The following is a 23,714-nucleotide window of genomic DNA, read 5'->3' as shown; positions in this document are numbered from 1 at the left end:
GCTGAAGGAATTAAAAATCTCTCAGCAAACGTTGGAATCAAAAGGCTCTGGAGCAAGAGAGAAAATGTGAGTCAAATTTTCAAGAAATAAAGACATTACAAACTGTTGTAGCTAATATGGCAATAGATAAAGACTCAATTCTAAGGAAAATGGAATTTTTGATAACCAACTCAGGCGTAATAACCTGAGGTTCCCTAAATTTCCGAAGACCCCTCTGATATCACCGACTGAGATGTTAAAAAAAGTATTTTACTGAAGTACTTGACATTCCTAAAGAAGCTATACCACCAATTGTAAAGGCTTTCTACATCACAGGAGCTAATATAGCTCGAACAGAAGTTTCAGAATTGAATGTGACACAATTGTTAGAAACATCGTTTAGAAACTATAACAGAGCGTACAACTCTCCTAGCTACCTTTGCATTTGAAACTGATAGAAACCATGTTTTTAGACTTTACTTCAGAAAAATTTCGACTCAGTTTCTCGGAGCAAAAATACAAATTTACCTGATTTGAGTAAAAATACCCAGAGGAGGAGGAGAGAATTTCTGGGTCTTAGGCCTCGAGTTCTCTCCTTAGGCGGTACCTTTAAATTGAAATTTGCCTGTAGGAGTTTAATTTCCTTGAATGCTGTATATTATGTATTTTTTGAACCTGACAAACTGCGTCAGTTTATAGTTTCCAAAGAGAGCGGAGGCGAAAGAGGCCTGGTTGCCCCAGAAGGGAGCTGAAACCGCAAGCTGTGAAACGGTCTCGTCCCCTCATAGAGTTTTTTTGTTTTGTTTTTCTTTTCTGTATTATAAAAGCGATAATTCCCTTGTGTCTTGACCATATCATTGTGGACTAAGTAACAATATGATTCTCTTTCTCCGTGGTATTAAAGGACGAATGTTCTACTTATATAATTTCCTGAATTACCTACATTTATATTAATGTAAATTTTATTTTCAAAATAATAAATAATAAATAATAAATAAAAATTGAATTAACCGTTTTAACTTGTACCTGTCGATATTCATGTCATCATGTTTTATTAGTGTTTTTATTATTATTATGATTATTTATGGATCGATTTAAATAGTATACATATATAAGTTCTAAAAATGATATTTATGTAAATATTGGTGGATATATTTATGGTTAATGCTTTTTCCATGTGATATGGGTCATGTCAAGTATGTGCATCGGGTTACTGATTGTCTATTTAAATATACATATATTTTCTCAAATATATTTTAATATGCTTTTCAAAAAGTTTATTCGTGTGGCTGTACACATGTCTATATGCATGTCCTTCTCAGTGTGGGATATTGGTGTTATATATTTATTATCTCCCATCAAACGCAATTAAGTATATTTTTTCGCATGTATTTTATTTTATGAGTGTTTTTTTTAAACTGTGTATACACATAATTTAAATATGATTTTATAAGAGTATTTGTATAATTATATTTGTGTTATTATTTCTTGTAGCCCCTGAAGCAGCCCTGCTGGGCGAAACACGGCCTGTGTCGGGCTATTTATATGTGTATATATATATAATTTTTATTTGAATTGTGTTAATAAATTACGTTCTTAACGATCCTGCTTTGTGCATTTTCCATCTTGGAGCTTGCAGACCGTCTGCCTTTGTGCTTTCTTGATGAAATCAGGACAGCTTCATGGAACAGCTGGTTTAGGATCCCACAAGAGAAGAAAAAATACTAGACTGAGTCATTAATGGAGCTCATGATCTGGTGCGGGGGGTAACGGTGCGTGGGCCGCTTGACAACAGTGATCATAACATGATCAGTTTAGATATAGGCATTAAAGTGAACTTAGGAAATCAAATACACTAGCGTTTAAATTAGAAAAGGTGATTACGACAAAATGAGAAAAACGTGGAAAAAAGACTGAAAGGAGCAGCTCGCAGGTAAAAACTTGCATCAGGTGTGGATGCTGTTTTAAAAACCACCATCCTGACCAAACGTCAGCCGGCGTGGCTAACAGTAAGGTAAAGGAAGTCATTTGAACCAAAAAACAATCCTTCATGAAGTGGAGAAGAGAACCGACTGAAAGTAACAAGATGAACATAAGGAGGGCCAAGCCAAATGCAAAGCGGAGATAAGGAGGGCAAAAAAGGACTTTGAAAAAAAGTTAGCGTTAGAAGCGAAAATACATAGTAAAACTTTTTTTAGATACATTAAAAGCAGGAAGCCGGCTAAAGAATCAGTTGGGCCGCTAGACGAAAATAGTGTTAAAGGGGCGGATCAGGGAAGACCAAGCCGTAGCGGAGAAATTAAATGAATTTCTTTGCTTCAGTCTTCACCGAGGAGGATTTGGGAGGGACACCGGTGCCGGAAAGCGTATTTGAAGCAGGCGAGTCGGAGAAACTAAACGAATTCTCTGTAAACTTGGAGGATGTAATGGGTCAGTTCTGCAAACTGAAGAGTAGTAAATCACCAGGACCTGATGGTATTCATCCCAGAGTATTAATAGAACTGAAAAATGAACTTGTAGAGCTACTGTTAGTAATATGCAATCTATCCCTAAAATCGAGTGTGGTACCAGAAGACTGGAGGGTAGCCAATGTTACGCCGATTTTTAAAAAAGGTTCCAGAGGAGATCCGGGAAATATAGACCGGTGAGTCTGACGTCGGTACCGGGCACAATTACAGAGCACATTCAAAAACATGGGCTGGTGAGACAAAGTCAGCACGGATTTAGTGAAGGGAAGTCTTGCCTCACCAATCTACTGCATTTTTGAGGGGGTGAACAACATGTGGACAATGGGGAGCCAGTGGATATTGTGTATCTGGATTTTCAAAAGGTGTTTGACAAAGTGCCTCATGAAAGACTCCTGAGGAAACTGGAGAGTCATGGGATCGGAGGTAGGGTATTACTATGGATTAAGAACTGGTTGAAAGATAAGAAGCAAAAAGTAGGGTTGAATGGTCAGTATTCTCAGTGGAGAAGGGTAGTTAGTGGGGTCCCGCAGGGGTCTGTGCTGGGACTGCTGCTTTTTAACATATTTATAAATGACCTAGAGATGGGGGTAACTAGTGAGGTAATTAAATTTGCTGATGACACAAAATTATTCAGGGTCGTCAAATCACAGGAGGAGTGTGAAAGATTACAGGAGGACCTCGCAAGACTGGGGGATTGGGCGTCCAAGTGGCAGATGAAGTTCAATGTTGACAAGTCCAAAGTGATACATGTGGGAACCCGAATTACAGCTATGTCATGCAAGGTTCTGCGTTAGGAGTCACGGACCTAGAAAGGGATCTGGGAGTCATAGTTGATAAGACGTTAAAAACTTCTGCTCAGTGTGCTGCGGCAGCTAAGAAAGCGCACAGAATGTTGAGTATTGTTAGGAAAGGGATAGAAAACAAACACGAGGATGTTATAATGCCGTTGTATCGCTCCATGGTGCGACCGCAGCTCGAGTATTGTGTCCAATTCTGGTCGCCGCATCTCAAAAAAGGTATAAAGGAATTAGAGAAGGTGCAGAGAAGGGCGATGAAAATGATACTGTTTGTTCTGTTTTTATGTTCAATAATTGTTATTGATGATTAACAGTTTAAACAAAACGTAACATTCTTTGGAACCATTTAAGCATTCTACCATAATTATATGCTTAGATACAGATCATTCAACTGTGTCATATTTTACATCCCCCCCCCCCAACCTCCCTTCCTATTATACAACAATTCATAGTAATGACCAATGATATAGCTTTGTAAGCACATTGAGCCTACAACCAGTGGGAAAATGTGGGATATAAATGCTTTAAATAAATAAATAAAGGGAATGGAACGACTTTCCTATGAGGAAAGCCTGAGAAGGTTAGGGCTCTTCAGCTTGGAGAAGAGGCGGCTGAGGGGTGATATGATGGAAGTCTACAAGATAATGAGTGGAATGGAGTGGACAGATGTGAAGCGTTTGTTTACACTTTCTAACAATAATAGAACCAGGGGACATAAGATGAAGCTAGAATGTGGTAGATTTAAAACAAATAGGAGAAAGTTTTCTTTACTCAGCGCGTAGTTAGACTCTGGAACTCGTTGCCAGAGAATGTAGTGACAGCAGTTGGCCTTGCTGAGTTTAAAAGGGGTTTGGACAGATTCCTGAAGGAAACGTCCATTGAACATTATTTAAATTTTTGTTTTGTTTTGGGGTTTTTGCCAGGTTCTTGAGGCCTGGATTGGCCACTGTTGGAGACGGGATGCTGGGCTTGATGGACCCTTGGTCTTTTCCCAGTGTGGCGGTGCTTATGTACTTATGTAGCTCTAAGAAGAATTCCCCTTGGTTTGCATTAGGACCATATATATTTATTACCATATAAACTTTTTCTGCTAGAGCAAAGATCACTAATAAGTATCTCCCTCCCTTGTCTCTTATCACTTTTCGTATTTCTCATGGCTTAGAGCTTCTAAAAGCTATTAGAACCCTCTTACTCTTTGTGTTATCAGAATTAGAAGCAAAATAGATAGAGGGATATTGCTTATGATAACATAGCCGCTCATAGCTTGGCTTAAGGTGAGTCTCTTGCACCAGAGCTACATCCATCTGAAGACGGCACAGCTCTCGAAACAATAGCTGTTGTTTCCTGGTGATGTTCTGCCCTCTTACATTCAATAACATCCATTTCATATCAGCCATTCGGACATATCACTGATTCCCTCTCATTTCTACCACCCATCATCCTCAAATCACACCTCTTTCCTCCCTCCCTCCCTCCCTCCAACTCTTAAATCTCCCCTCCCTCCTCCCCCCCCCCCCCGTTTTCCTCTGTTATTGATCCCTACTACTACTACTTATCATTTCTATAGCGCTACTAGACGTACGCAGCGCTGTACACTTAACATGAAGAGACAGTCCCTGCTCAACAGAGCTTACAATCTAATTAGGACAGACAAACAGGACAAAGAGATAAGGGAATATTAAAGTGAGGATGATAAAATAAGGGTTCTGAACAAGTGAACAAGAGTTAGGAGTTAAAAGCAGCATCAAAAAGGTGAGCTTTTAGCTTAGATTTGAGACGGCCAGAGATGGAGCTTGACGTACCGGCTCAGGAAGTCTATTCCAGGCATAAGGTGCAGCAAGCTAAAAGGAACGGAGTCTGGAGTTAGCAGTGGAAGAGAAGGGTGCAGATAAGAGAGATTTACCCAGTGAACGGAGTTCCGGGGAGGAATGTAGGGAGAGATGAGAGTGGAGAGGTACTGAGGAGCTGCAGAGTGAATGCACTTATAGGTCAATAAGATGAGTTTGAACTGTATGCGGAAATGGTTAGGAAGCCAGTGAAGTGACTTGAGGAGAGGGCTAATATGAGCATAACGACCCTGGCGGTCTATTAGTCGTGCAGCAGAATTTTGAACAGATAGAAGAGGAGAGAGATGGCTAAGTGGGAGACCTGTGAGAAGCAAGTTGCAATAGTCTAAGCGAGAGGTGATAAGTGTGTGGATGAGGGTTCTGGTAGTGTGCTCAGAAAGGAAGGGCAAATTTTGGTGATATTATAGAGAAACGACAGGTTTTAGCAGTCTGTTGAATATGTGCAGAGAAGGAGAGGGAGGAGTCGAAGATGACACCAAGGTTACGAGCTGATGAGACAGGAAGGATGGGAGTGTTATCCACAGAAATAGAGAATGGGGGAGGAGGAGAGGTTGGTTTAGGGGAAGGTAGAAACTCAGTCTTGGTCATGTTTAGTTTCAGATGGCGCTGAGACATCCAGGCAGCAATGTCAGACAGGCAGGCTGATACTTTGGCTTGGATTTCGGCTGAGATTTCTGGTGTGGAGAGGTAGATCTAGGAGTCATCAGTGTAAAGATGATACTGAAAACCATGGGATGAGATCAGAGTACCAAGGGAAGAAGTACAGATGGAGAAAAGAAGAGGTCCCAGGACAGATCCCTGAGGTACACCAACTGACAGTGGGATAGAAGAAGAGGATCCACTAGAGTATACACTAAAGGTACGCTGGGAGAGATAAGAAGAAAACCAGGAAAGAACAGAGTCCTGAAATCCAAGTGAGGACAGCGTATCAAGGAGCAGGCTGTGATCAACAGTGTCAAAAGCAGCAGATAGATCGAGAAGGATGAGGATAGAATAGAGACCTTTGGATCCAGCCAGGAACAGATCATTGGAGACTTTAGCAAGCACTGTTTTAGTTGAACGAAGGGGGCGAAAACCAGATTGAAGTGGATCAAGAATAGCTTGAGATGAAAGAAATAGCTTGAGATGAAAGATCCTCAACTTCAAGACATATGCTTGTAATTCAATACTTGAGGATATCAAATGCATGTTGAAAAAAAAAAATTCCAACTACAGATGCACCAATAGCAAAATATTACTCTTGTAAAATGGCAGGGCTTAGATTTTTGGGCTAACAATTAGCAGCCCTAGCAGAACTGCCCTGTATCTTAAGTTCTCCTTGCTGTGTATTTTTTTTTAATTACAATAAAAAGACCACCCTTTTGTCAAGTAACTACACTACAACAGCCTTCCTCCTACAGAGAATAAGAAAGATTGTATATTAGAGTGTGCATCCCCTGTATTGCTGCTTGGAGGTAAAATTGTTAAAAGCAATAGCTCATTTTATAACCCATGTTCAACATTGAAAAATTAGTGTCTCTACTTCTCCCCATCGTACTTAATCCAGCAGGATCATAGTTGAAGGTTATTAGAGTAGGCCAGGTATCCAATTCAGAATTATGGCGCCTCATGTTTTACCACTAGGCGCCTAACCAGAAAGTAACTAACAAGCCGCTTACCGCACACCCCACTGATATAACTTCCACCACATCTAATAGAACAATCTCTTCATACACGAGGAACATATCCACACATAATCTTCATATTAACCTCCAGTGTCATGATTACCAACTCGTTCCTATTTCTAAGTGAACATGACAGTCAGGTGATCTTGGCAGCCGATTGCTGTCACTGTAACCGTCGTGGGCCCTTGCCCACTCTCCTGCATTTCGACAGGATGGTCTGCAGGGTGTTTCTTTCTCCAGTCTTGATTCCGCAGGATCTATTCTATATCAGGTTCTGGGCATATCGCCCTGGCCTCCGCCAGGGACTTCACTTGATGCATTTTCCCTTCTTTATAAAAGACCAGGGCAAAAGGATGTCTTCATCTGTATTGAATTTTGTGATCTCATAATCGCCTTGTAAAGTCGCTGCTGCCATTCCTGGTATATTTCAATACTATAAGAGTCCCATTTAAACTCTTGAACCTGGCGCGCCGCTTTTAATACCTGCTCTTTAAGCTTGTAACTTGAGAAACATGCTATATTGTCCTTAGGTAGGTTATTTCGCATTGGGCATAGCGCTCTATGAGCTCTTTCCAACTGGATAGTCTCAGTCTTTATGATTGTGCCATTCGCTGCCAGCAATTCGCCAACCAACTTTTGAACCACCTGTTCGCTGTCTTGGTAGGTTGATGTTTCTGGGAGACCCTGGAACCTTAAGTTATTTCGATGGCCCCTATTTTCCAGGTCTTCTACTTTTTCCAGCAATTGCTGCTGTTCTTTTTGCAATTCAGTAAGCTGATGTTCCATCGTTCCTATTGCTTCGCTGTGAATTTCCACATGCGTTTCCATTTCCTCAAGACGAGATCCCAGCTCGCGGATTTCTCCTCTCAGATCTGCTCCAAGTGTTGCCGCCGCATCTGCTCGCAAGGCTTTCAGATCCAAACTGATCTCCTGCAGCCAATTTTGGAGCTCTGAGGGAATCCCCACCTCTGGTTTCTCCGAATCTTGTCGCTCTGGTGTTTTATCCACTTGGTGGGTTTTTTTCTGCGCTTACTGACTCTTGCATTTTCCTGGGCTCCGCCATATTGCCTCCTGTGTCTCCTCTCCTCCCGGAAAGGCGAAGCGAGAAAAATCTACCACCGCCGACTTCAAGCTCATAGTCACTGTGGTCCCTGATGATTAGGAAGCCACCCACTTAGGTTTTTTGCTCTCAGAGTGCTCCGAGATTAATTATATCGCTCTCAGTTCTTGTGGGCAGCGGGAGCTCTGCTCTAAACGGCCATGCTGACGTCACTTCCTCCCACACATTTTATTTTTGCTTTACCTGAGGATGGTGCATGCCTGAAATAGCTTACTAGAAGAAATTATAGCAATCGATGAGAATTCAGGCATATCTGGGACAGAAAGAAGGCAGCAGCAAGAACCAATGACTGAGTAGGCTCTTGGAGACCAAAATAGACAGGCCAAAGAGGTAACATGGTAAACTTCTCAATATACCGTACAAAGCTGACTGAAGTGAAATGGGAATGAGGAAGGTGAAATGAGAATAAGGAAAGCTTAATTCAATGATTGTTCAAATAGTTTTTCCTATATACTACTGCCTGCATATTTAAGTTAAAGTAATGAGTCTAGCAGTTTTCTGCTATTCACTCCATTTGTACCAGACATGTTAGTTACAATAATACTGCTTGCTTAGGTGGCAGTTTGCTTCAAACACTAAACTGATGTTATCCTACCAGCTCTCACCCTACTCGGTGTTTCTCTCCAGATTATACTGGTAATATGACAGCCTGAGTTCAGTCCAGCAGCAGATTTTTTTTTTTTGGGGGTGGGGGGTGGGGGTGAAGGCAGCAAGACTGTGAATATGCTGCAGTACCCGTGCTCTCTGTACAATTCCAGGCAATCACCTAACTCCATTTTTGTCCTAGGAACTGTGAATGCTGCCTCATAGCATCCAAGCTTGTGATACAAAGCCTTGATCTGGGAACTGCACCCAGTCCCTCTAACAGTGCTTAACACTGCACCAAAAGGCATCAGCCATTAACTGCAGGCATGAGAGCCAGTATTTCATACTCCCACACCCACAACACAAAACAATATTCCTGAATAAGAGAGGGGCTATCGAATCAAAGGCAGATTAAAGAGCATGATGCCATGAAAAGCATATTCTTCAAGAGAGGATAAGGGGATTTTGATGGGATAATGACAGTTGAGCGCATGTTTATCTAATTCTGTAGACTTCTGATCTTGTGTATGCTTAATAAGCTAGCTAGATAAAGCAGATAGAATAATTAAAGCTAGTTGAATAAAGAACAAGATATGATCTGCCCAAGAAAGAGGAGCTGAAGGCAAAACAGTCACTAGATCAGGACTTGAACTCAATGAAAAAATAAATTCAAGGAATGACCAGCATGAAGAGCAGAAGAATGGAGCTGCTAAAAGAAACATAATCAATAACAAAAATAAACTTCCATACCTGTGACTTGGCAGGAGAATCAAAGTGGATGTTAAAATCTCCTAGCATACGCGACTTAGAAAAGATGAGGAAACATAATCATGGAGAGTGGTTAATCCATAAAGACAGTCAAAGCAGGTGGACGTAAAGCAATTGGAAATAAATATGATTCAGTAATTCAAGAAAGCGGTAGTTTATAAAAAAAAATGGAGGACTCTACTACAAGTGGAAAGACTGCTATAAAGAATAGCAATATCTCCACTATCTGCGCAGTGTTTGGGCAAAAAATCAAAGTTCTTCAATTATGTATATGTGATTAAAATGAATAAAAATAATATGTGAACTGTCAAAAATAAGAAACCTGTCATGCTTTGAATCAGGGGTGAGATAACAGTTCATTCTAGAAGGTGGCCTTTCTTCAAGTTCAAGCCAAGTCTCAGTAATAAAAAAAGAGAGCACTGTTAGTCTGAAATTAGGTCAGAGCCTAAAGATGTTTTATGTTAAGTTATATAATATTCAGCAATCCAAGCTGGAAGAAAGGAGGAGGGTCTGATTGTACATGTAGAGTGGAGAGTTAAAGTATTAACTTGTTTGTTAGGAATGAGTGGTTCTTACCTGGTAGGGGTGAAACCATCTAGGAGTACCATGTTGCATCAACCCAACCAAAACCAGAATCGTGGTGGAGTTAAATGTAGAGACCACACAGAACCAGAGAGACACACCAAGAAGGAAAATATAAAGTACTCAAGAGGAGGATCATGTGATGCGTAGAGGGAGCAGGACGTGGATTCCAGCTCTCCGAGGCTCCTGCACCCATAAATCTAATACTGCTGCAAACTCATCGCAGAAATTGCTTGATTGTTGGTAGGGAGTGTTGGATGGACAAATACTTAACGACAACAACAGGCGGGATGGCTAACAAAGGAGCTAAATGTGAAAGAGAGAAACCACGAGTAGAGCCTGCCAAAATGGAGGACCAGATCTTACAAAATGGCCTAGCCGTTTCGGCGGAGCAATTATTACAATTGACGGCCGTAGTGGAGAAAGCAATAGAGCCCAAGCTAGAATGTCTCTTGGAGCAGTTTAAAAACTTTGAAAGCATTTGGCAGATGCCAGTAAGCATATGGGAGAACTAGAGGAGAGAATATCAGCTCTTGAAGACACGTCTCCCGTGACGGCAGAAGCTGTGAAAGCATTACAAGGTGCGGTACAGAGCTTAACAGAAAAAGTCGACAACCTGGAAAACCGATCTCGCTGGTCCAACTTACAGATCAAAGGCCTACCAAAGTCAGTGAGTGATAAAGTGTTGGCCTCGGTGCTTGAGCGCTGGCTTGCAACGGAGTTTGCGGTGTCAAATAGGACAGGGCCGCTGTGTTTGGAGCATGCTCACCGCTTGGGAAAACAACAAAATGTCCGGCAATTGCCACATGCAGTGATAATTAAAGTGCACAACTATACTCATAAAACGGAGATCTTGCACAGTTACCGCTTAAAGGGGGGGGCAAGGTTCAATATAATGGTCACCCGGTACGTATCTTTCAGGACTACTCAGCCAGCTTAACAGAGCGTAGAAAACAGTTTTCGCCGCTCTGCTGCTACCTCCATGAGAAAAACATGCGTTTCATGCTGCTATACCCAGCGCTTCTTAAAGTTCAAGTGCAATGGCGCTCCTTTGCTACGCTGGAGACGGCGAAAGAATTCATCAGAGATTGAACACGCTCAGGCTGGACATTCTTGAAACATTGATATTATATGCTGATATGTAATTTGAGTGGGCACAGTACATAAGTGTACTGCTGATGTTCTTAGTAGGAATGTATGCGATGTTTAACAGTACCTTGGATGGGTGCGGGACCTCTTGCATTAAGTGGATCCCCATATCTATCTGAGACCAGATGGATATTAACAGAGTATTGTTGGGGAATATGGGGGGGGAGGGGTAGCAAACGGGGTTGTTTTGGGTTCACTGTATGCAACAAAGGAAAAGGGGGAGGAGGGAGTGTGTGGGGTATATTATCTGTACACTGTGGAAAAGGTTTGGGGAGGTATCCTGTAATTTGGAGTGCATGCTACTGGTTCGGTGTGAGAGGGGAGGGGGCCGCTTTATGTGCACTGGGAAGACAATGGAGCGGTTCCGGGTTGAGGCTGGGCACCCCGGGGCCTTTGGATATGTTTGTTGTCATTTTACAGAACAAGATAATTGTGTATACTGGATAAATATCTATCGCGCACGACCCACATAGTTTCTTGGAACATGGGGGGGGGATTTCGTCCCCAATCAAAAGAGCAAAAATAATAGCAGCTTTGAACAGATGTAAAGCAAATGTGGTGTGCCTGCAAGAAACTAGGCTGTCAGCAGAGGAACACCTAAAGTTGAAATGTCGGTGGGTTGGAGAGGTATATTGTTCCCCTGCAACTGGGCGGAGAGGGGGAGTAGCAATCTTATTACGCAAGTCTTTGGCATGTCAGGCTAAATTGTTGTTTGAGGGAGGAGGGGGCAGGTATGTGGGACTGCAGCTTAAATTGCAGGGCAGAGAGGTCATGTTAGTGGCAGTGTATGCTCCAGCGGTCCCGTCTGATATATTCTACCCTCGACTACTCGCCACTTGTCAACAACACTCACAATTGCCCCTGATTGTAGCTGGTGACATGAATCTAGTTTTGGAGCCCCAAACATTCACCACCTCCGTCCGTGCTTGAACATTTTTGCATGGCGCTGGGGATGTTGGATCCATGGCGCCTGCTACATCCGGAAGAAAGGGATTACATACATACTTGCAGAGCGTACTGCACATTATCACGTTTAGATTATATTTTTGTCTCCAGGGAGATATTCACAGAGGTGGTGTCTGCGGTCATAGGACCGGAGGAGATATCAGATCATGCATTGGTGTGGATAGACTTGGAGGCTGCCCAACAATTCCAACAAATGCCCAGCTGGAGATTTCCAGCATATTTATATTCTTCCCAGGAGTTTGTGCAGTACTTGCAGAGCAAATGGCAAGACTTTGCAGAGTTTAATCAACAGCATGCTGATGACCCTATTCTATTCTGGTCCACAGCTAAGGCGGTCCTTAGGGGAGACAGCGTATGTGGCAGGGCAAAATAAACGCATAACAAGGGGCATAGTAGACTTAGAATGTAAACTACGCGCACTCAAACGGAAATATATCCGGCACCCTACAAATGCGACATTTGAAACCCTGACAGCCACAAGAGTAGCATTAAATAGCTATTTAAATAGCTTATTGCATGAACGCAGAATGAAGTTGTTATATCGCAAATAAAGTTTTACAAACATGGAGAATGCACAGGGCGACTGCTTGTACAAATAATGAAGCATAGTAGAGAATCCTGTTTTATACCCGTGATTCGGTGCCAGAATGGAGTAATTACACATAAGCAGCCAGCCATAGCAGATACATTCTATCAACACTTAGAGCCTTGTATGCTTCGGGGGATTCTAATAAAGTGTCAGAGGAAGCTATACAACAGTATCTACAGGAAGCGGACATGCCCAAACTATCACTTGAAGCACTAGATTCCCTTAACCGTCCTCTGACGGGGTAGGAGATGTTGAGGGCTATTTGGGCGCTGAAGCAACACTCTGTGCTGGGTGCAGATGGTTTTGCAGGTGAATTCTATAAAATATTGCAACGTTGATAGATACGTTGATAGATTTTTTTCAGGCAGTAATAGAGAATGATGGCTTTCCGCGACATACCAATACAGCCCTTATTAGTTTAATACCGAAACCTGGAAGAGAGCTAACACTGCCGGAATGTTATCGGCCAATATCACTGATAAATGTTGATGTGAAGCTTTTTGTCAAGGATATTGGCAGACTGTCTGGCCCCCCTATTGCCATCTATAATACAGAATGATCAAGTGGGGTTTGTAAGGGGACGGCAGTCTGTAGTTAATGTGCACAAGCTAATCTTAGCGCTGATTCATGGTCAACAGTTGAAAGTTCCCTACTTGATAAAAAAGTTTAGATGCAGAACACGCATTTGATTGCGTGGGGTGGTCATTTCTATTTCAGATGTTGCACTGGGTGGGAATGCGAGGTTGGTTCTTGAGGGCCTTCATGGCATTATATTTTTCTCCGTAGGCGAGGGTGTTAGTAAATGGTGTTAGAACATGTTTATATAGGGCACTCCCTTCTTGCCTCTAAAGGGAGCTGAACAGAAGAGACTAGAAAAATGCAAGCTTTTCTGGCAAAGGGAAAACACTTGAGTTCAGTTTGTCTCTTTTATAATAATTCTAAAATTTATTAAAGTAAATAATTGGTTACAATAAAAATTGTTTTATCCCACTATTACAGAAAATTGAATTCTTATTTATATCAGTCCAAATTTCAGTATAAGGAAAATAAAATCAATCTCTCTCTCCATGTTTTCCCTTTGGAAGCTGTCAGACTACTGAAGCTTAGTTTTGTCCAATCACTTAGGGCTAGATGCACTAAACCTTAACGACCCTTTAACGAAGAAATTTTCAACCATAGCATGCATTAAAGGCCATTTTCCGACGATGCTAGCAGCTAACGAAAACGGAATGCAAACGAGTAACTACCATTGAAATGTGGACAATTCGGAATGCACTAACCATACCGACAATTGCAACGAATCATTTACCGTGATAAATTTAACATCAGGTCAGACCTGTCATTAAGGCCTGAGCTGTCATCTCCCCGCTTCCCCCTGCACCTTAAAATTCCAAGCTGGCATGTTGAAAAACAAAATAAACAACACAAACATGTGGCTCCCCGCTTCCCTCTGCATACAGTAGAAATGAAACAAAAACAAAATCAAAAAAGGACCGGGAGGGGGCAAGGGCGCTCGTCATGAGCGTCCTGTATGGACGGCCTTGCCCCCGCCCCCCCCCCCCCCCCGAGATCGCTGCTGCTCCCCGCTTTCGCATGTATTAAATAAAAAAGTAAAAACAAAAAACCAAAGTTTAGCAGCCCCGGTCCCCCTCCCTTCCTCTCTCTGTTTTTCTCCTTCTCCCACAGCTCCGCCGCCCGCCATCCTCCACCCCTGTGCCCCGCCCCCCTGAGCTCATCGCCGCCGCTCCCCCCCTCTACCGGACGCCCCTCCTCCGCTTTACTGGCCCGCGCAGCGCCTCTCACCTCTGTGTATAGGTGCTGCACGGGCAAGAACAGCTGATCAGTGATCAGTGCTGCCTTCTCCAACGTCCCTCTGGGTGGATACGTCAGAGGAGGGCAGGCCCAGGAAGAACAGAGGGACGTCGGAGAAGGCAGCACTGATTGCCGATCAGCTGTTCTTCCCCGTGCATCGCCTTCACACAGAGGTGAGAGGCGCTGCGCGGGCCGGTAAAGCGGAGGGGGGGTCCGGTAGAGGGGGGAGCGGTGGCGACGAGCTCAGGGGGGCGGGGCACGGGGCGGAGGATGGCGGTAGGCGGAGCTGTGGAAGGAGAAGAACAGAGAGAGGAAGGGAGGGGGACCGGGGCTGCTAAACATTGGTTTTTTGTTTTTATTTTTTATTTAATACATGCGGAAGTGGGGAGCAGCAGCAACCTCGGGGGGGGGGGGGGGCAAGGGCGTCCATACAAGACGCTCCTGACGAGCGCCTTTGCCCCTTTTATTTTCAACGTTTTTTTTTTTGTTGTTGTTGTTTTGGGTTTTGACGTTTGTGGCATGCGCAGAGCAGCCAGCATAACGCTTGGCTGCTCTGCGCATGCTTTACGGGCAGATTAATGACGGGGATTACACTTCTGTAATGCATTTGACTTTCAAATACTGAACTGAACATGTGGGACTTCTGTTTTTAGTGCATTCTTCGTTTTTTTCAACTTCGGTAAGGACTTTTACGTTTTTGATTTTTTAACGTATGGTTGATGCATCTGGGCCTCAGTGCCTTATATTTTCTCTCTTTCTTATCTGGTATCCTTCAACTCTGACCTCTAAGGTCACCTTCACATAATTCTGTTTCTTTGGTATTTTTCTCAAATATTCATAATTTGCTCTTTGTAATGAATACTTGTAACTCTTTGTGGTCCTCCACTGAAAATGCCCCTGTGTTATGTTTAAAACCTGTTTGACCCAAACAAACAGACACTTTTTAAAGTTTATAGCCCATTATGAGGGTTAAGCAAGCCTGTCTATAGTCTGTGAAAAAAACCAAGACACAAGCTAGCTAATTGCCCTACTAAATAAGAAAAAGGAATGTTATACAAAGCTGACTGATTTGAAAAACCAAACAGCTCTATACAAACAGAATTCTCAATAAGTTGTGGTACACGACAGGGATGCCCCTTATCACTGTTGTTGTTTCTCCTTACCTTAGAACCCCTCTTATGTACAATTAGAGCTGACAAGGAAATAGGTGGGGCAGATATAAGGGGTCAGTCCATAAAGGTCCAGGCATATGCAGATGATTTGCTTGATATTAAACCGACCACAAAGATCTCTTCCGCAGGTACTAAAGAAGATACAGCAATATGGGACTTTATCTGGGTTTCAATTAAATTTCAAAAAGTCAATAGCAATGCCATCATTTGATTATTTATTTATGGCATTTATATCCCACATTATTCCCACCCATGGACAGACTCAATGTGGCGTACAATAGTCTATTAAGCAACATTAATACAAAATACAGGAATTAGCGTCAGAGAAGGGAAAGAGGAACAACAGGAGGGAGAGAGGGGAAGGTGACAATTTGTCGATGTGGCTGCCGTGGCTCAGAGGGATGTAACACCAGGAGGGCCCACGGCATATGCTCTACCGAAAAGGAAGGTCTTGAGCCGCTTCTTAAAGGTCGGTTGATCTGGGGTGAATTTGACCACTTGGGGCAATCCGTTCCAGGATTGAGTGCTAAGATAAGACAAAGAGGAAGCATAGACAGTCTTATATTTGAGGCCACTGAGAGCTGGATAGTGGAGATTGAGATACGTGCGACAAATAAGATATTTGGGAGTTAATGTACCACAAGACTTAACGCTGCTTTATGATGCGAATGTACAACCTCTGTTAAAAGAAACTAGGTGGTTACTGGCGATGTGGTCAAATTGCCCCTTGTCAGTACTAGGATGCATTTCTTGGTTCAACATGGTGATTGCTCCCTGGTGGCTTTAGATTTTTCAGATGCTGCTGTTGTTTTTGAAAAGAAAAGAAGAACAGTTACTGAATAGGGCTATTCAAGGTTTTATTTGGGGAGGACAGCATCCAAGGCTTCCAATAGCGATGTTGCAAAAGCCAAAGGCGCAGGAGGGCCTGGGGTTGATGAATATATGTTATTTGACAATAGCTTGCTCCATGAGACATATAAATGATTGGTTAACACAAATGCACTCATTCTCCATTACTACGCTGGAACTGAGTATGCATCCCAGTGCACAAATTAGGTGGCTTCTCCACACGATACCGGGGAGGACAGAGGTGGTTTTCCATAACCCACTTTTATTTTCAGCACGTACCAAATGGAGGTGGCTGTGTAAGAGACATCACTTCTTAGCTGCGACTACGCCATATCTAGCACTGTATCACAATCTGGATTTTCCAGCAGGCACTACATCTGTCACATTTCATAGATGGAAACAAATGGGGATGCAATACCTATTTCAGGTGCTGAATAACAAAGGCAAAGTAAAACAATTTTCAGAGCTGCAACAGGAATTCAGGTTGCCAGCAACGGACCTTTTTGCATATGTGCAGTTGCAGCACTATGTCACAGCTTTGGGCTGGGTCAACTTGTCAGAGGACGTACAAGATACTCTTAATACTACGTTGACACTGGGGGCGCAAACAGTGCCCTTAAGATATCATCACAGATATCTCTTGGACTCAACAGAAGACTTGAACTTTAGCCATTTTGCGAGGATCTGGTCGGCAGAACTTGCAACAGTATTAACTACGGAACAGTGCAGGACATTTGTTCTGGATGCTTTGAAGCACCTTCCCTTCACTAGATACGTGGAATTGCAACATACGTTTGCCCTGAGATTATATATTTCACCACATAGAGCACATCGCGCTTCTTTCGGAGGGGAGGGGAGATGCCCGAAGTGTCATCAGAGTTCAGCGAATCTAAGTCATATGTTCTGGAATTGCCCAGCAATCAGCCACTTTTGGGCACAGTTGCTGCGGGCTGCTTCTAATCTCTGGAAATGTAAGGTGGCGCAAAACCCGTCACTTCTCTTCAACATAATTCAAGGTCCAGACACAAGACCATCAGGATTTAAGTCATTTTTATGTCAGACAATGCTCATGGGGAAGAAGGTGATATTGCTCTGCTGGAGGCAATCATGTGCACCTACTTTGGCGATGTGGCGTACTCATATGATAGACTTAATCAAGTTAGAGCGCGTTGGCATTAGTGACATCAACTCCAAACAGGGTGTGAGATTCCAGCACACCTGGGAATGATTCTGGGACACGTGCAGGTCTTTTTCTGCCGTCATCTACTATGTTACTATGTTACACCCCATGGCTCACAGCCGACTATTAAACCAGGCTTGACTCTTCTCATAATGTTATTTTCTAATGGTGTAAGGTTTAGGTTATAGAAGGTTTCATGAAAGGGGAGGGGGAAAGGAAAGGGGGGTGTGGGAGAGAGGAAAGGTGGGGGATGGAAGGGCAGGAGGGAGTTATCATCTTAATCTTTAAAAACTTATTGTTCCCCTCCGAAGGGACACCACCTTGTAAGTGGTGGAGGGGCTTCCGTGTTTCAATGACTCAGAGGGCTATGCTGAAGGGTTACCCATATCAGACAGGCCTCTGAGGAGAAACCAGACAAAGAGTGTCCCAAATTAGGGAGAGGGGAAAGATGGTGACCTGAAGCTCGTACACTCAACGGCCCAGCTGTCCTCTGAAGTTCAGTTTTTGTTCACTTGAAATTTCCTCTCTGCATTGCAGTTGCCTTAACAGAGGAAGGGGACAATGGGGGGTCAGCCGCCGATGACCAGCGTTTTGTCCCCTGTGCAGCAAGTTTGGGACTGCTGTGTGACGAGCTGCCCATAGATGACTGAGTTGATGAGTCCTTTGATTAGTGCCGACGAAGGAGCGTCGATGCTCTTGGACCTGGAAACAACTTCATCTCTCAAAAATCATTTAACCACCATGCCCAAAGGAGTGGAGGAGTGAGTCAGGAGTGTATGCTGAAACGGAAGTCGTTTACAGCTGAACCCGTGTCGGTGGTGCTACTCCTAAACCCTTAAGAGTTATCAGCTTGGAGTTTTTGGCTCCCGTGGAGGTTGCATTGAATGTCATCTGGAGGGTGCTCCAGGACCTGACGTTGGTAGAGAATGACTTTGCTTCAGATATAGTCTTGTTAATGAGTCACATGGATAATCTAATCGAATCCTTTGAGAATATACAGCAAATGAAGTTCTACTGAAGTAGGAAACGGTTAAGATTTGAAAATGATAAAAGACCAGAAAAATTTGAACAAAATGAATATTGTTACAGATGATTAATACCGAGATTGTTGTTTTCCCAGAGTTCCGGGTATGACTCCTAATGGTTTTTTTTTCTCTGAAATGATTCCTCTTAATATATTAATTCAAAAGGAGTGAAGCCTGTGAAACTGGGATTACTTTAATCAGCGGGAATTGGATTGGAGATTCAAGGGTTTGTATTGTTAAACAATTTTTGGTTTTAAAAGGGGAAAAAAAATGAAATCAGGTGTATTACTTTCACTAATATTGGACAATAAGTATGTTTCCAATGAAATTGATGGACTATGCACCGTTATGGTCTTGAAGAAACCAACCAGATGATCAATGTGGAATAATGATTTAGATAAATAATAACTGGGGATAATCGGGTTAATACCACGTTTTCTTTGTTTGCTGTTGTTTAAATTGATCTCCTTGTCTTGTTTCACTCTCCCTATTTATTTTGTGGTCTAAGGAAGAGAAAGATTGTATAAAATCCATTTATCTTATTGAGATTGTTTTCTTCTAATATTGTTTTAATGTACAATCATCTCTGTTTTACTGTTTTGCCAGTGATCCTTGTAAAATGAAAAAATTATAAATAAATGATTAAAAAAAATAAAAACTTATTGTTAGATATCATCTTGTGTGTGAACTTAATTGTGGTGTTTCAGCGCAGGTGATGTTTGTTGATGCATACTGCTTGTTTGAATAAAGATGATTTAAACATAAAGTACTCAAGAAAAGCTATCAACGAACACTCCTCAGAGACATCCAAGGAGCACTCAAAAGGAGCATTATCTGCTTCTTGGTTGCACTCCTTCCCTGATGGACTCTGGTTAAATGCGAACTCGTTGCTGACAGCTGAAGAGGTGGTGTTGGGTGAAAGTAATTCCCAAAGGAAGACTAATACATCTTGCTATAGGATAATTTACATAGATTGCTAGTGTATAAGGAAAGTTTTCTAACATTATCTATAAACACTTCTGAAGCTGTCCTGCTCTTGTAAAAAGGAATGTCTGATAGGTAGTGAGTTGCATTTTTTCTTGGTAATATTAGAAATGCCATGAACTGATGAAACTGAACTTACTTAAATGTGGTTTTACATGTGATAATTTTCCATATGGCTATTCCAATAGCTTTAGTTTCACTTCAATATATTAGCTCTGTGTACACGTAGATGCAGTATTAAAATAAGTCACTTCATTAGGCTGATTTGGTGTCTGTATAGTTTTGCTGTGCACTGCTGTGTGGAGGACCTGGTTCGATTCCTAGGCCCAGCGTTAGTTCCTTAGACAGGCCAAGGATGGAGATGCTACTACTTCTACTACTAATCATTTAGCGCTACTAGACATACGCAGCGCTGTACACATTATATACAGGTACTTTCTCTGTCCCTAGGGGGCTCACAATCTAAGTTTTGTGTACCTGCTGTAGAGGAAGAATTCATAGTCCTTAAAGAGAAGGAGTGTTGGCCATCACACAGTGGTGATCAGTTTGTAGCCAGATTTAGGGTACAGACACACTCGCTTCTGGAGGTAGCCGTTGTATGTGGCCCTTGGTCAAGGACTGTTGCTGTGATGATCGAACCAGATGAGATGGACAAAAGTTTTTAAAAATGGAGAAAGTAGTCAGTGTAGCTGTAAACGAAGTCCTGTAGTGCAATGGATGAGAGGCTGGTTCTGACTGAGGATGCTGTGTTCGGAAGTGCTTTGGGATTTTGCAGTTACTGCATGTTAATTGCCAAACCTCTGCGTTAACTGTTGGGAGCATTCCAAGCAGGTTCCCATTTAGTTAATACAAAGGAAATGTCATTATTGCACTTTAAGAGAGCAAGTCTGACTATAGAGGGCATTTATATTTAGGCATGTACAGGGCACCTGTTTTGAGCCTTTTCTATCAAGTAAAGTGGACTCTTATTTTCCTTTTTACTACTTACTACTACTACTACTTATCATTTCTATAGCACTACTACACGTACGCAGCGCTGTACACTTGAACATGAAGAGACAGTCCCTGTTTGACAGAGCTTACAATCTAATTAGGACAGACAAACAGGACAAATAAGAGATAAGGGAATTACTAAGGTGGGGATGATAAAATAAGGGTACTGAACAAGTGAGTAATGGTTAAGAGTTAAAAGCAGCATCAAAAAGGTGGGCTTTTAGCCTAGATTTGAAGACAGCCAGAGATGGAGCTTGACGTACCGGCTCAGGAAGGCTATTCCAGGCATATGGTGCAGCAAGATAAAAGGAACGGAGTCTGGAGTTAGCAGTGGAGAAGAAGGGTGCAGATAAGAGAGATTTACCCAGTGAATGGAGTTCCCGGGGAGGAGTGTAGGGAGAGATGAGAATGGAGAGGTACTGAGGAACTGCAGAGTGAATGCAACTAAGTCAATAAGAGGAGTTTGAACTGTTGAACTGTATGCGGAAATGGATAGGGAGCTGGTGAAGTGACTTGAGGAGAGGGCTAATATGAGCATAGCGACACTGGCGGAATATAAGTTGCGCAGCAGAATTTTGAACAGATTGAAGAGGAGAGATACTAGCTAACTGAGTATATTTGCTTATATGTGTTTAGGCATGAACACTTATGCCAGCCATAGAGCTGGTGTAAAAGCTCATGCATAGATTTAGAAAATATGCACATAACATAAAGGGGCGAAGTTATCAACATGAGCTACTGTTAACATGAGTTATTTTACCCAAACTCGTTATTTTAGCACAGGTTCCATTTTATGCAATAATACCTAATAAGTAATTACGTGGGTTAAAAGTAATCAATAGAAATAGAACAAAATAAACCATGGAAAATACAAGATGATACCTTTTTTTATTGGACATAACTTAATACATTTCTTGATTAGCTTTCGAAGGTTGCCCTTCTTCGTCAAAAGTTAAAAGTAAAGTAACGAGTTTTAACGGTAGCACATGATAATAATTCCCCCCCCCCCCCCCAGCATTTACATGCATACTTACCTCCCAACTGCATTGCAGATAATGCAGTGCAATTAACTACATCTGTTCAGTTGACGTTTACTGTACTATATTTTCTGCCATGGTAACAGTTAATGCATGGTAACTACCTCCAAGTTATCTGTAAGGAGCAATCCCCATTTATTCCATGCCTCCTTACATTTTAGCATCAGCAATTAGCTTTTGTTAACCAATGCGTCATGTTAATTGTTAAAATGACTGTCATGTTAGCAGTTAATGCAGCCAAGCAGTAATTACAGTGGAACTGGAGGAAGTGAGAGAGGCTAGAAAATTAAACAACCCCTCCTCATTCACTAGATTTTGTGTCATGCAAAAAAATGTTGTCTATCCTCCTCAGTTCATTATGAAATATTTTGGTTTATTTGTATGATGTTAGAATTTGATTAATTGTTTTCTCTCATTTCAAGGAAATAAGCAAGCTGGCTGCTCAGATCAGGAGGCTGTATGGTGCAAACAAGAGAGCTGCAAAACCCTTCTGGCTGTGTGTGACTGGTTTACTGGTGCACAGCTCTATTCATGAAGAGTGCTTGAGGATGAATGATGGCTTTTCCAATTATCTGGTGAGTTAACTGCCTGCTTCTTGCCGACCAAAAGTTTTAAAAACAGAATTTGGGAAGGAGGTGTATTCCAGTGCTTACATCTAGACATTGGTTCCAGATCTGTTCCTCGAGTACCTCTAACTAATCTGCATTTCAGGTCAGCCAAAAGGTGGAAATTAACCTGATCTTTTCACGAAATGCCTGCAAATATACCTTGATTAGTTAGAATTTTGAATATACTTCCCACAAAGGATTCTCAAGGTGACTTACTGCATTGCTGAGTTTATTTATTTTTTTTTTTGCTAGACGTGAAGTGCAATAGGTCCTTGTCCAAAAGAGCCTACATTATAATGTAAGTGGTACTTGACGCAAACAGCAAATGGAGAATCATTTACTAATGGTTAGCAGATACTAACACTATTTCCACCAGTTATCACCTGCAAGGCCCATTGCAATATTTAAAAAAATGTCCATACGCTTCAGCTTCTTAATTTGCATAATTAAAGCATAGTTGTTATATATTGTAGGTAACACCTTCTTACAATGCTACTAATTTACCTCTTAATAGATCCAATAGGCAAGGATACAATGCAGTGGGCCTTTTGGTAGAAAACGTGTGATAAAGCTAGCATGTGCTGACATTACCCAAGGTCACAAAGAGTGTTGGCTGGGGCAGTAGGTTTTGAGCTCTGGTTTTCCTGTAATGGAAAATATGTCAATGAATTCAAGTAAACAGTTTACTCTGAGTATACATTTGTATTTCAAGTCATGCAAAAAGAAACAGAATGTAAACAGCAGAGGTCAGCGCTTGGTTTTTTTTTTTTTTTTGCAAATGCCTCTTTTATTAGCCTCCTGTGTGTCAAGTAACTGTGACAGTTTTAAATTGAAATATGTGTGATTTCTGTTTATGTTCACTTTCCAAAAGAATGAATTAACATTTGGACACATTACAATCATAGAACTGGCTTTCACTCACTTAATTGGGAAGAAGCATTTGTGCATTCAAATTTTCACTCTATGTTAAAAAAAATAATTTTTTATCTTGACATCTATTTTTTTAGATGGATACAACAGAAGAGCATTATTTTGACTTATTCCCATTAGAGCGAATTGTATATCTCACCCCTGATTCAAAGCATGGTAGGTATCTGAATGTAAAACAAAAGAGTGAGGCGGACTCAGAGAGGATATCAAAGTGTAAGAGGCTTTATTATAAAAGTCATAAAACCGACCCGACATGGCAATGTTTCAGCACAAATGGCCTGCCTCAGGGGTCAAACAAATCTGTTATGTTATGGTGAAAAGAACTTGACTTAAAGAAGATGTCAAGATCGCTAGAACGCCATGTGGTTCCAAGTGGAAAAATCGCTCTGCAGTGTGAACAATATTTTGCAGATAAGCTGGTGGCGTAATGAATGCATTGGGACCACACGGCGTTAAGATCCTGGCTGCTAGAAGGCCGTGTGGTCCCAGTGCATCTTCTTTAAGTCAAGATTTTTCACCATAATATAACAGATTTGTTTGATTGTGCCGAAACACGGCTGTGTTGGGTCGGTTGTAAGCCTTTTACAATAAAGACTCTTACGCTTTGTAT

General features: G+C 41.9%; 1 protein-coding gene across 1 annotated transcript in view; it reads left to right on the top strand.

Moving 5' to 3' along the window:
- Window positions 1-23,714, top strand: part of TRMT10B (tRNA methyltransferase 10B) — a 174,981-nt gene that overhangs the window by 86,831 nt on the left and 64,436 nt on the right. Inside the window, exons 4-5 of the mRNA XM_030194378.1 lie at window positions 21,989-22,141; window positions 23,182-23,260. Of these exons, the coding sequence (XP_030050238.1) occupies window positions 21,989-22,141; window positions 23,182-23,260 (232 nt within the window). The remainder of the gene's footprint in view (window positions 1-21,988; window positions 22,142-23,181; window positions 23,261-23,714) is intronic.

This window comes from Microcaecilia unicolor, chromosome 2 (genome assembly GCF_901765095.1).
Source record: "Microcaecilia unicolor chromosome 2, aMicUni1.1, whole genome shotgun sequence".
NCBI lineage: Eukaryota > Metazoa > Chordata > Amphibia > Gymnophiona > Siphonopidae > Microcaecilia > Microcaecilia unicolor.
This window is presented reverse-complemented; position numbering and strand designations above follow the sequence as displayed.